The sequence below is a fragment of the Podarcis bocagei genome (genome assembly GCF_964188305.1).
Source record: "Podarcis bocagei genome assembly, chromosome: 14".
Taxonomy (NCBI): Eukaryota; Metazoa; Chordata; class Lepidosauria; order Squamata; family Lacertidae; genus Podarcis; species Podarcis bocagei.
This window is the reverse complement of record NC_138139.1, coordinates 21,855,342-21,870,244: the sequence shown is the minus strand read 5'-3', so window position 1 is coordinate 21,870,244 and position 14,903 is coordinate 21,855,342. Positions and strand designations below refer to the sequence as shown.

The window sequence follows — 14,903 nt, the reverse complement described above, 5'->3', positions numbered from 1 at the left end:
GATTCCCCCATCTGCCCCCCTTTCTCCCTGGTCTTGCGCTGATTAGCTTTCCCCTCTACTGAGTTGTTTCTCCCCCTGCTGCTGGGTCCTTCGCCAGCAGAATCTGAGAGCCTCCCCTTCGCCTCTCGCTCTGATGTCAGTTCCCTGACATGAGTGTTCCAGTGTGCGAACGTTCTTTGGAACCTGAAAAGTCTGACACGGCTTCTGATTGGCTGCAGAAGCTTCCTGCATCCAATTGGAAGCCGCGGCTTGGTTTCTGAATGTTTTGGAAGGATTGAACCTTGACACCTTCTGCATGTAAAGGAGATGTACTACCACTGCGCTCTGTTCCTCCTTCGTGGCTGAGTGGGGATTTGAACTTTGGTTACTCAGGCCTAACCCCTGCACCATACCAGGATTAGTGTAGGGTTGCCAAAGTCTGGAATTTCCTGGATATATCCGGAATACCACAGTCATAAGCAGCGTCTGGGTGGAAATCGGGAAAATGTCAGTGAAAATCTGGACTTTTGGCAATGTATGGCAGTGTCGTTTTTGCCAATTTTCCTTAAAAGGGCCCAGAAATGTCTTTCTTTGCTATTTTGACAAAGAAGCTCAACAACTTTGGCAAAAAATAAAAATTCTCTGTCTGGATTTTAACTGTTTTAAATATGGCAACCCTAATTAGTGTCCTGTTCCTAGTGGGGAAGGATGTTCTGCTGGGCTCCTGGGAGCAGCTGCTGCTGCTTTCTTCCTCAAAGGTAAATTTGGGGGCTTTAGGGAAAGAGGAATCTGTTTGGCCACTGTGAGAACAGGATATTGGACCAGAAGGGTCACTTGTCTGTGCTTAGGTGAGCAAGTTTGGTATTCCTGTGAGTGACCTTGAACCTTTAGCTAGTCTAATTGAGCACTTGCAAAACCTTAGCCTCCTTTTGGGGGGGATGAACCATGTGATGCTTGTACACCTGTAGAGATCACAACTCCAGTCACCAAGCAAGCCAAAAGTGTGGTGTGAAGTGTTGTGCTGTGAGATTTGCATTATCCCTTCCACCCGCTTGGAATTGGCTGTAGGGTATGTTGGAAGTGCAACAGCACATGCATTTTGGAGCTTAACAGTTAGTTCTGTTATCAGTTAACCAAGGGGGGGGGGAGCGAAGGTGTTGCTTAACAACTAGGAAGAGTGGCATGATGCTTGTTGAGGTAGCATGTGCCCTGATTGGCTATGTAGTTTTGAGGGAGTTTTTCCTCTCTATGTTTGGTTGAATGTCACCTCTCTGTTTATTTCTCCTCAGTGTTTTCGTTCAATTTTTTCAGTAAAGTGTTGCCAGGATTTCTTTTCTCTCTGGACTCTGTATCTGCATTATTTAAGTGACTTTGCTAACATAGTGAAGGAAGGAAGATGGCCAGTAGTCAGGGACCTGCATTTGTTGGTAGAATGCCACCTTGCTTTATAGTGCTTAATAAAAAGAATTCTTTGCACGCTAGGTTTTTTAATAAAAATAATAATACACAAATTACCTTGTGGCAAGGATGCAGCCTGCGGTTTTCCAGCTCTGTGTAAGCTGCTCAGACATCCTTTTCATGTGGTCCCTTATATTAAAATGTGGTCACTGAGCACATTTTTGTTTACACTTGAGCTTCTGGACAATATCCCAGAATCCACCAAGCAGTCCTGGGGATCATACTTGGTACTTCCATTCAGGTGTTCATGCTTACTCATTTTCCTTTCAAAAAAAAGACATCAACTGAGAGAATGGTGCAGTACTGAGTATGTGTGACTGAGAAAACAGGATGACATAATTTGAACAAGTGAACATTGCTTTGCAATACCTTTTTCCTGCGAAACATTTGGAAAAGACCTGCTATACACTATAAGAGACCTACATTGGCTCCCAGTACGTTTCCAAGCACAATTCAAAGTGTTGGTGCTGACCTTTAAAGCCCCAAACGGCCTCAACCCAGTATACTTGAATGAGTCTCCACCTCTTTGGTTCAGCCCAGACACTGAGGTCCAGCTTTGAGGGCCTTCTGGCGGTTCCCCCACTGCAAGAAGTGAAGCCAAAGGGAACCAGGCAGAGGGCCTTCTCGGTAGTGGCACCCTCCCATCAGATGTTTTAGAAAACATCTGAAGGCAGCCCTGTTTAGGGAAGTTTTTAATGTTCAAACTTTTATTGTGTTTTTAATATTCTGTTGGGAGCTGCCCAGAGTGACTGGGGAAACCCAGCCAGATGGGCAGGATATAAATAAATTATTATTATTATTATTATTATTATTATTATTATTATTATTATTTAAAGGGGTGCATGGAAGTGTTTCTCTGTGTTGGTGGGGAGCCATGATGGATTGTGGGAAGGGCATTTGGAGGAGGACGGAGGGTGGGTAATCATCAGAGCATCCTATGGTAAACACGAAGGGAAGTGGCTCTTAGGTTGCCTCTAGACTGTCAGTATTTTGCAGGAGGGATGGAAAAACTTACCAGAACTTGATAGCTTTGTGTAATAAAAGTGAAACTAAATGCTCTTATTGCCCTGGTACTTTTTGTGGTTAGAAAAGTAACAGGAAATGCACTGAAAACTGGGAAGAATGAATAATTAACAGGAAGACGTGCAAACACTGCAGAAAGTAGTTCAGGAGGAATGCTCATTGTCATATAACCGCTCCATAAAAAATTGGAACGTATTCTCAGTGAAGGCTGGGTATATAGTCTTAACATCCGTGAAAGGTTTGTGCGGCAAATTGGGATGAAAGCTCAGTAAACAAGCCTGTGGGAAGCCCCCCACCCGCGGCGCAACAGCTTTCAAACCTGGAATTGCCTGGAATAAGTGTGGACGTCAGTGGTGGCAAATCAATAAGCGAGCCCCGTTTGGAAGGCCAGCTTCCTTGAAATGGCCCCTTGGCCATGGCTCTGGTAACATGGTGCTTCAGAGGAAGTGGCATGCTGGGGCTGTATGGGGGGGTGCTTGCAGTTTTTTGTGGGTTTGGTGCTGATTGCTTAGAGCCAATAGTTCTGGCTGTTGCCTGAACCAGAGTCTGTGTTACTCAGATGGCAATAATGCAGAAACATTGGTGGAGCCTAGCAGAAGCAACTAGTAAAGTGGAATGACGTGTCGAAGGTTCAGTGTAAATCACACCTAATGCTCCATTGTTGCATCAGTGACACCTTCCAGAATACACTTGCAAAAAAACAAAACAAAAAAACCCCACTGCCGCCAGTCTGAAGGGTTTACTGCCTGTAAGTGAGTTTTAGAAGCTTTGTCTGAAATTAGTTGTTCCCTTCCATCCTTCTCCTCCATGTTCTTAAGTCTGTGTGGCATGTAAAATGCAAGCCTAGGTTGAGGGCTGGGCAGCGCCACCTGGCGCCCGCAGCAGAACATACACACCAAATTCAGATATTGGTTTCTGTCCCAAAGTTTCCTTTTCCTTTGTTAGTGCTAATGGGGACTTTGAAGAAACAAAAGAAGCTGGTTTCTCTCAGCTTTTGCAGAAGTGGCCCTCACATTGAAATACTAGTAAACCGCGTTTCTGTTTCGATCAAGACTCTTTCAAAATAATCGCCATTGCTCCAGCTAAGGTTGCTGCAAACAGAAGGCACTGACTCTCTTACTCAATGTTTTAAAGTGACCCTAAACCAGCTTCGGATGAGCACTCTCCCTCTTTTGCTGCTTCCTAGAGCAAAGTATGGTTTGCTGGGACCTGCAACATAATGTTGTGTATATCCTTAGTCTCCAACAGGAGTGCTTCTTTACAGGTGTCACTCTGAGATGGGATTGGCTAACTTGTGACTCTCCAGTTGCTGTTGGACTCCAGATCCCATCAGCCCTAACCAGCATGGCCAGTGGCCATGAATGATGGGAGTTGTATTCCAGCAACATATGCAGGCTACCAGTTAGTCATCCCTGCTGGCAGCGATTCTTCAGAGGCCCTCTGCATGATGCAAATCTCATTTGCAACCAAATAAATAGACACAGAAGTAGTACATTTCAAACAGCATTTTGGTTTTGACATGACACACTACAGAGGGTCTTGAATTTGAAGAACATCTGCCGGTGTTTCTTACCATCAACACAGGGTCGATAGGAAACTAAGATTTAGTTTTCTGTCTTGGAGCCTCTTCATATCCTTTAGAGTCCTTGGGTGAGGACCCTCAGACCTGGGGACTGAATGAGCCTCCTTCCACCCACCCCCGGCCTCCATTTGGGACTTCTCCGCAGGCCACACCGCGATCTCCTTGGGTACTTTGGCCCGGAAGAAATGTGTCCTTAAACTGAGATAATGTCTGTTGTGTGTCTGGCTGGAGGGATAGCATGTAGGAATCTTCAGACTTTGTTATGGCTGACTTGCAGCCTGCTGCACAAAGGTAAACGCCACCTCTGTTGCTGCACCCCCCTTTTACCTCTGCACCCCCTGTGTGCAACTGGTGTAGCCCCCCCCCAGATGACTGCTCATGAAGGGGGATGACCCCCAGGCTGACAAAGTTTCCCCCACCTTTGTGTTAGGGACTCAGTCAAGGAAGCATCTTATTCTTTCTCAAGTTTTCATATTTCTTTTCTAATCATAACTTAATGTTCCATGGCTTCTGGAGAGTGTCCTCACTGGGATTTTTTTTTTGGTAGGGGGAGGGATGTTGTCCACTCTGTGTGTATTGATACTTCTGTATTCCTCAGGATTCACCTAATGTCCCTTCTAGCTTCTAGTAGCTTAGCTTTTTGTGCCAATCCTGTTGGCACACAGACTCTGTGTTTGCTATCAGAGGGGGCAATGATTTACTTACAAACTCTTAATTTAAAGAAGGTCCATGGATGCGAAGAATGCAGGCCTGCCTCCTGCTCCCAATCTCTCAGTTCCAGTCGGAAGAGCCAGTCTTACATTTGAACGGTGCTGCTCCTCATCTGTTGAGGAGTTAAGAGTTACATCTGCACTGACCCGTGAACTCGGTCTGAAATATTTGCCATTGGGATACTTCAGCAGCTGCTCAAAAAGCTGAAACGCACCACCCGGCCCTGCTGTGTCTTTTGGCAAATGGCTTTAAGGGGATTAGGCGGAGAGTCTGCTAGCACTAGCTCTGCAGTCTTGGGCTTGGACTTTGGATCTGGAAAATAATTCAAGGAGCAAGAATGTTAAGGGACGTGTTCTGAAGTTTTCATGGAAACACTTTTATCCTGCAGAGAGATGGAGCCAGGGCTCTTCAGATTTCTACCCTAGTTGTGGTCTGCGGTTAAACAGTGGTACTATTTGTCAGCTCTTTAGGTCTTGAGGGTTCACCTGGATTTCTGGGTTTAACGTTCTAGTGGATCAATGTCCTTGTTGGCAGAAACTACTGCTCTGTAGGTATTCAGTAAGAAGACTCTTAAGGCTGTTTTAACATATTGACCTGGTTCACATGTAACCCTAAACCAGGGGTCTGCAACCTGCGGCTCCGGAGCCGCATGTGGCTCTTTTACATCTTTGCTGCGGCTCCGGCGCGGAGACTAGCGAGGGGAGGAGCCGCATTGTGCGCCCCGACACTCCTCACTGTGGCGGGCGCTGTACTGGCTGTGACATCGCATGGGGGCGGGGCGTGCGTTAGTCACGCACCGTCCCGACGTCACCTTCCCGCCCGCTGTCAGATTGTTGCTCCGGAGATATATTTGTTTTAAATGTCACAATGGTTTTGCGGCTCCCAGTGGTTGTTTTTTCTTCGGAAACGGGTCCAAGTGGCTCTTTTTGTCTTAAAGCTTGCAGACCCCTGCCCTAAACTATGGCTGAGCATTACATAGAATCAAAGAGTTGCATGAACCTTGGGGCTTGCATGTTCCTCCCCCCTGCCGTGGTATGGCTATGTGATCAAATAGTTTTGCCTCTGTTTTTGACTAACACAATATGTGCAAATATGGACATACTATTGTTAGTCTTAACTATGGTTTTGGGCAGGGACGCGGGTGGCGCTGTGGGTTTACCACAGAGCCTAGGGCTTGCCGATCAGAAGGTCGACGGTTCGAATCCTTGCGATGGGGTGAGCTCCCGTTGCTTGGTCCCAGCTCCTGCCAACCTAGCAGTTCGAAAGCACGAAGTGCAAGTAGATAAATAGGTACCACTCTGGCGGGAAGGTAAACGGCGTTTCCGTGTGCTGCTCTGGTTTCACCAGAAGCGGCTTAGTCATGCTGGCCACATGCTCCCTTGGCCAATAAAGCTAGATGAGTGCCGCAACCCCAGAGTCAGCCACGACTGGACCTAATGGTCAGGGGTCCCTTTACCTTTATGGTTTTGGGCAGTGGTTTTCAACCAGTGTGCTGTGGCACCCTAGGGTGCCTTGAATGATGGTCAGGGGTGCCGCGGGCAACAGTGGCCTCTGTTCCTCTTTCCTGCCCTCCCTCCTCTGATGCCCTCTCGTGTCTCTGCCTCCCAAAGACTTGCACAGCTATAAGCTCAGCAGGTGAATGGTGCCTCTGGGGCTAGCCAGGGGGTGCTGGTTGCCAGGAGCTGAGGTGGCCTCAGTAAGCAAGCAAGCAGGCCAGGGAGCCCAGCCAGCCAGTCCAGCCATTGCTGTTGGGAATGGACAGACAAGTCCCAGAGCCCCGTGTGGCAGTGTGAGGAGGCACCTCTTTGGGGCAGGGGGGTGCAGCTCAGAGACCAGGGGTGGCAGCAGTGGATGCCCGGAGGACTCTTGAGAGGAGGCTGAGGGAATACAGTGGTACCTCAGGTTACATACGCTTCAGGTTACAGACTCCGGTAACCCAGAAATAGTGCTTCAGGTTAAGAACTTTGCTTCAGGATAAGAACAGAAATTGTGCTACGTCGGCGCGGCAGCAGCAGGAGGCCCCATTAGCTAAAGTGGTGCTTCAGGTTAAGAACAGTTTCAGGTTAAGAACGGACCTCCGGAACGAATTAAGTACTTAACCCGAGGTACCACTGTACTCCACAAGGTAGGGTGTTCAAAAAAGGGTGAGCTCTACAGGCAAGGGGTGATGTAAATGGGCTCCTGAGCCCCACAGGGTGCCGCAGAAAGAATGTGGTTGGTCAAGGGAGCCGTGGACTTTAAAAGGTTGAAAACCTCTGGTTTAGGGCAAGAAACCAAGTTTTGATGATGGCTTATGATCCTTCCTTTGTTTCCCCTAAACCAGCTTCCCCCAAATGTTGTTCAAATGTTTTTGTACTACAACTCCTATCAGCCATAGCCAGAATGGCCATTGTTAACAGATTATGGGAGCTGTAGTCTAAAACAGCAGGAGGGCACCAGGTTGGGGAAGACCATAACAAACCATAGGTAATACGAAACACAGTTCTCTGTCCAAATGAAACAAGAGACTGTAGTTAGCAGAAAAGAAGCTTCCCATTGTCTCATGGCTGCATTGGGGCAGGAGAGCAGGAAAGGGGGCCCTATTCTTTCTAAATGGCCCATTCCTGCTAATTGGTGCTTTAGCGTCACATCGAAACAGACATTGCGTGAAGCAAAATTTCATTTTCTCTACCTGGCTACTGCTTACTCATCATATTCAAATATGTTTGTTAATGTGAACGGCACCTAAAACTAGTATGCTCAAATGGCCCCTGGTCTTAATATTTGGAACCCTGGAACCATTATCAGTTTGTAAGCGATGTGGATTTTATTTTTTAAAAATGACGCTGGGAATTTCAATATGAAATTGTAAAGCTTGGTAAAATTAAAATATCTTCATGTCTTCTTTATGTAGTGTTTCCCCCGCATGTTGTGAAAATACTTACAGCAGATATATACTCTTCTTACACTCGGCAAGTAACTTGAAATGCCTCAACTCCAACAGGCAATTTTCCATTCCATTTATTTCTGGAATTTTTCCCTTGGAGGCATTTATCTGCTGAAGCCGGCATATGACATATGTCTCTTTCTCTGCGTTCTTGACCCAGGTCACTGTTTTTACTGGGGGCTATTTTGTTGTTGTTGCACAAACAGGTATCTCTCGAGCTTCAGAGACAGGCTTACGTTATGAACACCCATCACCTGCAGCCCTGCAAAGCCCATGCATTCCTAGGCAGTTTTCCAGGTGTTGTTCTTTGGGTAATTGTGCAAAGACAAAAATTTGGGGCTGGGTGATGGAAGGGTTTGCATCAGGGCCAGGCAACTTGTGTTGCTGCACAATCAGCTCCCATCATCCCTGATCATTGGCCATATTGATTTGGGCCGGGGGCAGTCCTAACATCTGGAGAGCCACAGGTTCCTTAGTTTACATAGTTGGTCGCAAGGAACTGAGGATGACGTGGAGATCATTCCGCCACAGCGACAGAATATCTGCTTTGCAAATAGAAGTTCTCAAGGTCAATCCCCAGGTAGCAGGCAATACGGGGAATGTGTCTGAACATCTGGAGAGCGGCTGCCAGTCAGAGCATACAAGACTGGTCCCAATGGGCTAATGGTATCATCTAGCTTCCTATGTTCTTATGCTCATAACAACCCTGAGAGGCAGATTCGTATGAGAGAGAGTGGCTGAGGAAAGGTGAGCCAGCGAAGTTCATGAGTGTGAGTTTGGGCCCAGATCTCTCCAGTTAAAGTCCAGCGAATAAAGACTAGGGGTCTTAGTGACTTAGCTCACGTGACTACACCGGCGTGACTGCCAAGCTTATTCTCCCCCCCCCCCACCCTGCAACCCTGCAGATCTGTCTTATTTCATCCATCACTACCCAGAAGATAAATTTTTAAAGACTCCTTTCTTTGCCTTTTCCCATATGATTTGCGCATTTTTCCTGGCATCTTTCCATGTGGAGCAGGACAGGGGGAAGTATATCCTTTGGGTTGTAAGTTTGCAATTGGAGGCTGCCTCTTTTTAAAGCTCATACCATTTTTGTAACCTGTATAAATAAGCAAGAGCCTAGGGGTTGGTGGGTGGTAATTTTCCCATGCCAATGCCACTGGTCTATAGTTACTTTATTTTACTTCATTGGTTTAGAAAAATGAATAGTCTGCTTAATCAGAAAAATCTCTCTTAAGTGGTGTACATAATAAAATAATGTACTATATATTTTGGAATGTTGTTTGTTCACCATGCATTTGCATGATGGCTCCTGAGATGAAAGGTCAAGTTTTCGTCTGTTTGGATGCAATTGGATCCCATTTTGAATCAAGATGGCGAACTGAGGTTTTCAAAACAGCACAAACGTTAATCCCTGATTTCAAAATGGCACTGATTTTTGTGTGTGTGTGTGTGTGTGTGTGTGTGTGATCTTTTAGAATTCCCGAGCGATTGATGTGAGTTTGCTAGTATTAAGATTCTATGAATAAAACACAGATAAAATCAGCAAACCTTGTTAAACCTCACAAAGCTACAATTCGTAGCTCCCTGTGAAGATTAAAGGCAAAGGACACCTGGACGGTTAAGTTCAGTCAAAGGCGACTATCGGGTGTGGTTCTTATCTCACTTTTCAGGTAGAGGGAGCTTTCCGGGTCATGCAGCTTTCCGGTCCACAGACAGCTTTCCGGGTCATGCAGCCAGCATGACTAAAACGCTTCTGGTGCAATGGAACAGTGTGACGGAAACCAGAGTGCACAGAAACACCATTTACCTTCCTGCTGCAGGGGTACCTATTTATCTACTTGCACTGGCATGTTTTTGAACTGCTAGGTTGGCAGGAGCTGGGACAGAGCAAGGGGAGCTCACTCCATCATGGGGATTTGAACCGTCGACCTTCTGGTCGGCAGGCCCAAGAGGCTCAGTGGTTTAGACCACAGCACCACTCTCAGCACCCTTAACAAACTACACTTCCCATAATTCTTTGGTGGGGAAGCCATGGGTATTTAAATTGGTGTCACAGTGCTTTAAATGTATGGTGTGAATGTAGCCCTCGTCCAAGAATGTAACCTGCACATTAACTCCAGGAGACATAATTGGATTTTATTTTATTTTTTGGGGAAAAATGTAGAACAGCTAGACATGTTCATGGGTCTGTGTTATTCTTGCATATCTAATCTAACTCCCAGGCAGAAACCTTTAACAAAGTGTTAGATGCTCCCCTGGCTAACGCCTGCTTACAAAGGGAGCTGATGAAAGGTGTCAGGTCTGTTTTGTGGGCAGCCACTTTGGGAAATCGTCCTTGACCATCTGCGATGCGGTTTGGTGGCCAGTCCTGCGACGAAGGGATTGATGCAAACTGTCACCAGAGGCTTTGCTTGCTTAGTATTAACAATCCTCTGCTAGTGCGGAGAATGGCTGCGTTATGAGCAAGTGTTGACTGTTAGTTTTTCATTCCGTTTGGCACGCTGTTTTTTTAATTTTGCAAAGAATTGCTGCCCAGTTAAAAAGAAAACAAAAGCCATTGTGTTGACGTCTGGATTTCATTAGATTGTAGGTTTAGAGTAGGTGGACACTTTTGTTTAAGCGCCATCCCTATCTTGCGATAGCTGTGACACCGTGGTTTGCAAATGCGCTTGCCGGCGATGAGCAAATTGTTGGCTCTGAAGGAAAACCTGCCCTTCTTTTTCATATTTGGAGGAAAAGGGGGACACTCCCCAGGGCCACGTTAAGAAGTGCAAGGGTGGGTCACTCTTGCCCTCAGATGGGAAAAGGTTAGCCATTCCTTCCCTAAGTGAATTGAGACAAATTCTGTGTGCAGTCCCCACCATTGGAGGCAGTGTGCTCTGAACATCAATTGCTCAGGTCCTGCCTTTCAGCTTCCCATAGGCATCCGTTTGGCCACTGTGAGAACACGATGCTGGACTAGATGGGCCTCTGGTCTGATCCTGCAAGGCTCCTCTTATGTTCTTAAGTCTTCCCTTAGAGAAGGCTGATGTAGGACATAGCAAACTGCCTTATGCTAAGCCAGACCATTGCTCAGGATTTCCTCTTGAGTACCTGTTGCTAGAGGGATGCGGGTGGCGCTGTGGGTTAAACCACAGAGCCTAGGACTTGCCGATCAGAAGGTCAGCGGTTCGAATCCCCGCGACGGGGTGAGCTCCCGTTGCTCGGTCCCTGCTCCTGCCAACCTAGCAGTCCGAAAGCACGTCAAAGTGCAAGTAGATAAATAGGTACCGCTCCGGTGGGAAGGTAAACGGCGTTTCCGTGCACTGCTGCTCTGGTTTGCCAGAAGCGGCTTAGTCATGCTGGCCACATGACCCGGAAGCTGTACACCGGCTCCCTCGGCCAATAAAGCGAGATGAGCGCCGCAACCCCAGAGTCGGTCACGACTGGACCTAATGGTCAGGGGTCCCCTTACCTTACCTTTACCTGTTGCTGGAGGTCATGAGCAGAGAGAGGGCTGCTATGACCAGGGCCTGCTTTCGGCCTGGAGTTGGTTGACCACTGGGAGAAGAAGATGCTGGACCTTTGGCCTGATCTAGCAGAGCTCTCTTGACCATTGCTGCTAGCTGCCTTTTGGCTGTGGGACTGTTGGTGTAGCTTTCCCCATTTTTTGTAGCTAAAAATGGATTGGGCTGTGAAGACACAGCTACTTCCAGGTAAACGTCTCTGAAAGGTTCCTGACTTGAAAGTAAAGGTGACCTTTGTGTGTGTGTGTGTGTGTGTGTGTGTGCGCGCGTGCGCGTGTGGTGGAGTTAAATGGCATGTTTTCATTGGCAGCGGGGCACCAAGCCAGGTAAACATTAGTCAATCAAAGCTAGGTACGAAATTAAGTTATACTTTTGTTTGCCGGCCTGTGCCAGAGGCTCTTTTGATCTTGGGAGAGTTTTCTCCAACTGGGGTTTGGCTGCCCGGCTTGGCTGCTTCAAATGAACCGGGGTTATAATAACCACCTTGTGTGGTAGTGATCTCAAGCAGATGACATTATTTGGGTAATAATAAATGAGGAAAGGTAAACATGCATGAATTAAAACGTCTCTCTCTGGGTTGAGGGCAGCAGTGCTTTTGGAAACAGATTGCCTTCCTAGGTTACAGGAATTCATCTGCGCTTTGCTGTAGCTCCAGAGTTGTTTAAAACCGTGAACCTTACACCAGAAATTGTGAATTTATATTACTGACAGGGTTTATTATGTGTGTGGGAGGGAAACATATTTCTGGACCCAGTTTTACTTAAAAAGAAAGAAAGAAAGAAAGAAAGAAAGAACCGGTGGTGGTAATTTTTCCTAAGAATTCGCAGCTGGAAAACATGCACTAAGTAGCTCATCTGTACCAGACCCCCTTCCGTAGGGAATTTAGGGCCCTGTGTGGATTTCTCCCCTTGGCAATCCTATTAGGTAGACTAGACTGAGAGCAGACCCTAGGTCAGTGTTTCCCAACCTTGGGTCTTGAGCTGTTTTCAGACTACAGTCCCCATCATCCCTGACCACTGGTCTTGCTAGCTAGGGATGATGGGAGTTGTAGTCCAAAAGCAGCTGGAGGGCCAGGGTTGGGAAACACTGCCCTAGGTCACCTGCTGAGCTTTGTAACTGGGAACCTGAACTCTGGTCTTGCAGTTCCAGGTCTGATGTTTTTTATTCATGCTTCCTTTATCTTATTGGCGATTAGGAGGTGTGAGAGAATTCCTCAGTGCCTGCTGGCAGCTTGATCTTGGTGGTAGCAGCTGAATGCACTTTGCTCTCCCCACGGAAAGGAGTAAATTATTGCTTCTCTTTGGCTGTGTCTTTGTGTATTCTTTTTTATTACAAAAAACCAACACGTTTTATTTTAAATGTGCTTCTTGGGAAAGGGAAAGGAGGTTGTTAGGCTGTATCTTTACCCCAGACCTTTGGATGGATGAAGTATTGGATCAGGGCCTGGGAGACCAGGGTTCAAATCGCCACTCTGAGCCATGAAGCTCGCAGTCACCTTCTCTCACAAGGCTGTGAGCCAGAAATGCAAAAAATAAATTCCAGAAATATTAAATCCTTATGATCTTCTCCTCCTTTTAGGGCGACTGCATAATCACCGTATTGCTTACCGAGGATGACAAAGCTGAGAGCGATGATGTAGTTTTCTACCTTGTGTTTACTGGATCCGCCGTTCAGCACTGCACCAGCACTAGGAAGCTTGATTCAGGGACATTGGAGACCATTGCTCCTGGTAAGTTCTCTTTTTTTACAAGAAAGATCTCCCACAAATCTACCATTATAAGCCAGGGGCGAGCGAGTGAACCTGTTTTTCAGCCTTCCTCTCTGGACAGCCTGTGGCAGTTTTTGAGCAGTACCAGAGGCAAAATTGGGGGTCTTTAGATTTGTACAGTAGGCTAGTTTCTATAAACACACACCCTTTTTCCTCCTCCCTGGCAAGCAACAGGCCTTATCAAGGATTCAAGGACACATTCCAGCCCGGCGAAATGATGTGTAGCTGGGGAACATCAACTGTGGTTTAGATAGATGGGGCGACTCGAGGTGGGGAAGAGATGGGGCAGCGTAAGGAAGCACATAACCTTCAGCACTCTCTTGACCATTTAACCGTGGCTAAGCAAGTGTCCCCTGTGTGTCTGTGGTTGCTTAGCCCAAGGAACAGGCTGTGTGAGCAGCTGCACCCTTCTTAACTTAGTTGCCTATGAAGATCTGCAGCTTTGTAAAAAAAAAAAAAAAGCATGCTTTCTACCTTCTCAATTAGGTTAATAAATATAAATACGTTAATTTTGCTATTTTTGCCCAGGGCGCAACCCTCTCTCAATTTCTTGTGAGTTTTTAAATGTTTGCTGTAAAAATAATTCTCTTCCCTTCTTCCTTTTATGAAATAATCTTTGTCCTGGGAGACCACAAGAGTAAACAAGTTGTGTAAGAGATGGTCACTTGAAAGCAACAGTCATGTGGCCTTGATTTTCCTTTCTTAAAAAATACCCTTTCGTATGAAACATAGCATCATTTCCCCACCCCAAAGGCAAAAGAGAGCACCATGAAGCCCTGTTGAGCAAGAATTTTTCTTAGAAGGCCCCTTAAAGGGGCTGACCATTAACTTTTATTACGTAAAGACAGTGACATTAAAGGAAAGGAAAGGAAAGGAAAGGAAAGGAAAGGAAAGGAAAGGAAAGGAAGGAAGGAAGGAAGGAAGGAAGGAAGGAAGGAAGGAAGGAAGGAAGGAAGGAAGGAAAGGCACACGAGAACAAATGGGTCTTTGACATTTGAAGACCTGTACTGAAGAGATAGTTCATGTGGTTGCATTAAATTTAGTGTTAAGGTAAAGTCACTTAGTGGTACTTGTTCTGCTGGAGAAATGTTGTTGCACAAGAGAATGCAAAGGTTGCTGGTGACTTCAATGCACAATGAATTGCACAGTCTGTTGCACAATGGTTTCCCACTAGCGCAGCTTCTGCATTTGATTCCTCTCTCGTGCGACATTAAAACTCACCTGTTCACTAACACAAGTTCCCTCATACTAGCAGACAGAAAATGTTGGGTGCAGCCCATTGGAGGGGGAGTTCTATAATTATGGGAGCCAGCACAGGGAAGGCCCTATCTATTGTGCCCACCAATCTAATTGACTGTCTTGGCAAGCACTCAGTAGTTGGTTTTAATGGCAGGATTATTTGGGCAAAGGCAGTCCTTTAGACAACCCAGTTCCAAGCCATTTAGGGCTTTAGAGTTTAATGTTAGCAACTTGAATTGGGCCCAGAAACACACAGTTAAGCAGTCCAGTTGGAGCAATATGTGCATGTGTGTTGCCTGGGAGACCAAGGAGGAACTCTAACAGGGCTGGATTTAGCTTGGGATATATCAGTTGCTGACCCCCTACAGTAAAGTCAAGAAACCATAGCTTTGCTGGTAAATGTTTGGGGCAGGATTTCCCATTTTTGAAGTATTATTGAATAAAATAATTTTGTTGATTGCATTTTGTTTTCTGACATTTAACTGATTTTTTTAGCTCTTTCGTATTTTATGCTGTCGTAAGTTGCTTTGGGGACGCGGGTGGTTCTGTGGTCTAAACCACAGAGCCTAGGGCCTGCTGATCAGAAGGTCAGCAGTTTGAATGCCCGCGACAGGGTGAGCTCCCGTTGTTCGGTCCCAGCTGCTGCCCACCTAGCAGTTTGAAAGCACGTCAAGTGCAAGTAGATAAATAGGTACCGCTCCGGCGGGA

At 46.4% G+C, this 14,903-nt stretch overlaps 1 protein-coding gene across 6 annotated transcripts in view; it reads left to right on the top strand.

Annotated features, from left to right (window-relative positions):
• Window positions 1-14,903, top strand: part of AKAP13 (A-kinase anchoring protein 13) — a 246,861-nt gene that overhangs the window by 80,028 nt on the left and 151,930 nt on the right. For all 6 annotated transcript variants that reach the window (XM_081170988.1, XM_081170990.1, XM_081170989.1 and 3 more), the window contains exon 4: window positions 12,767-12,917. In XM_081170988.1, coding sequence (XP_081027114.1) covers window positions 12,767-12,917 — 151 coding nt within the window. The remainder of the gene's footprint in view (window positions 1-12,766; window positions 12,918-14,903) is intronic.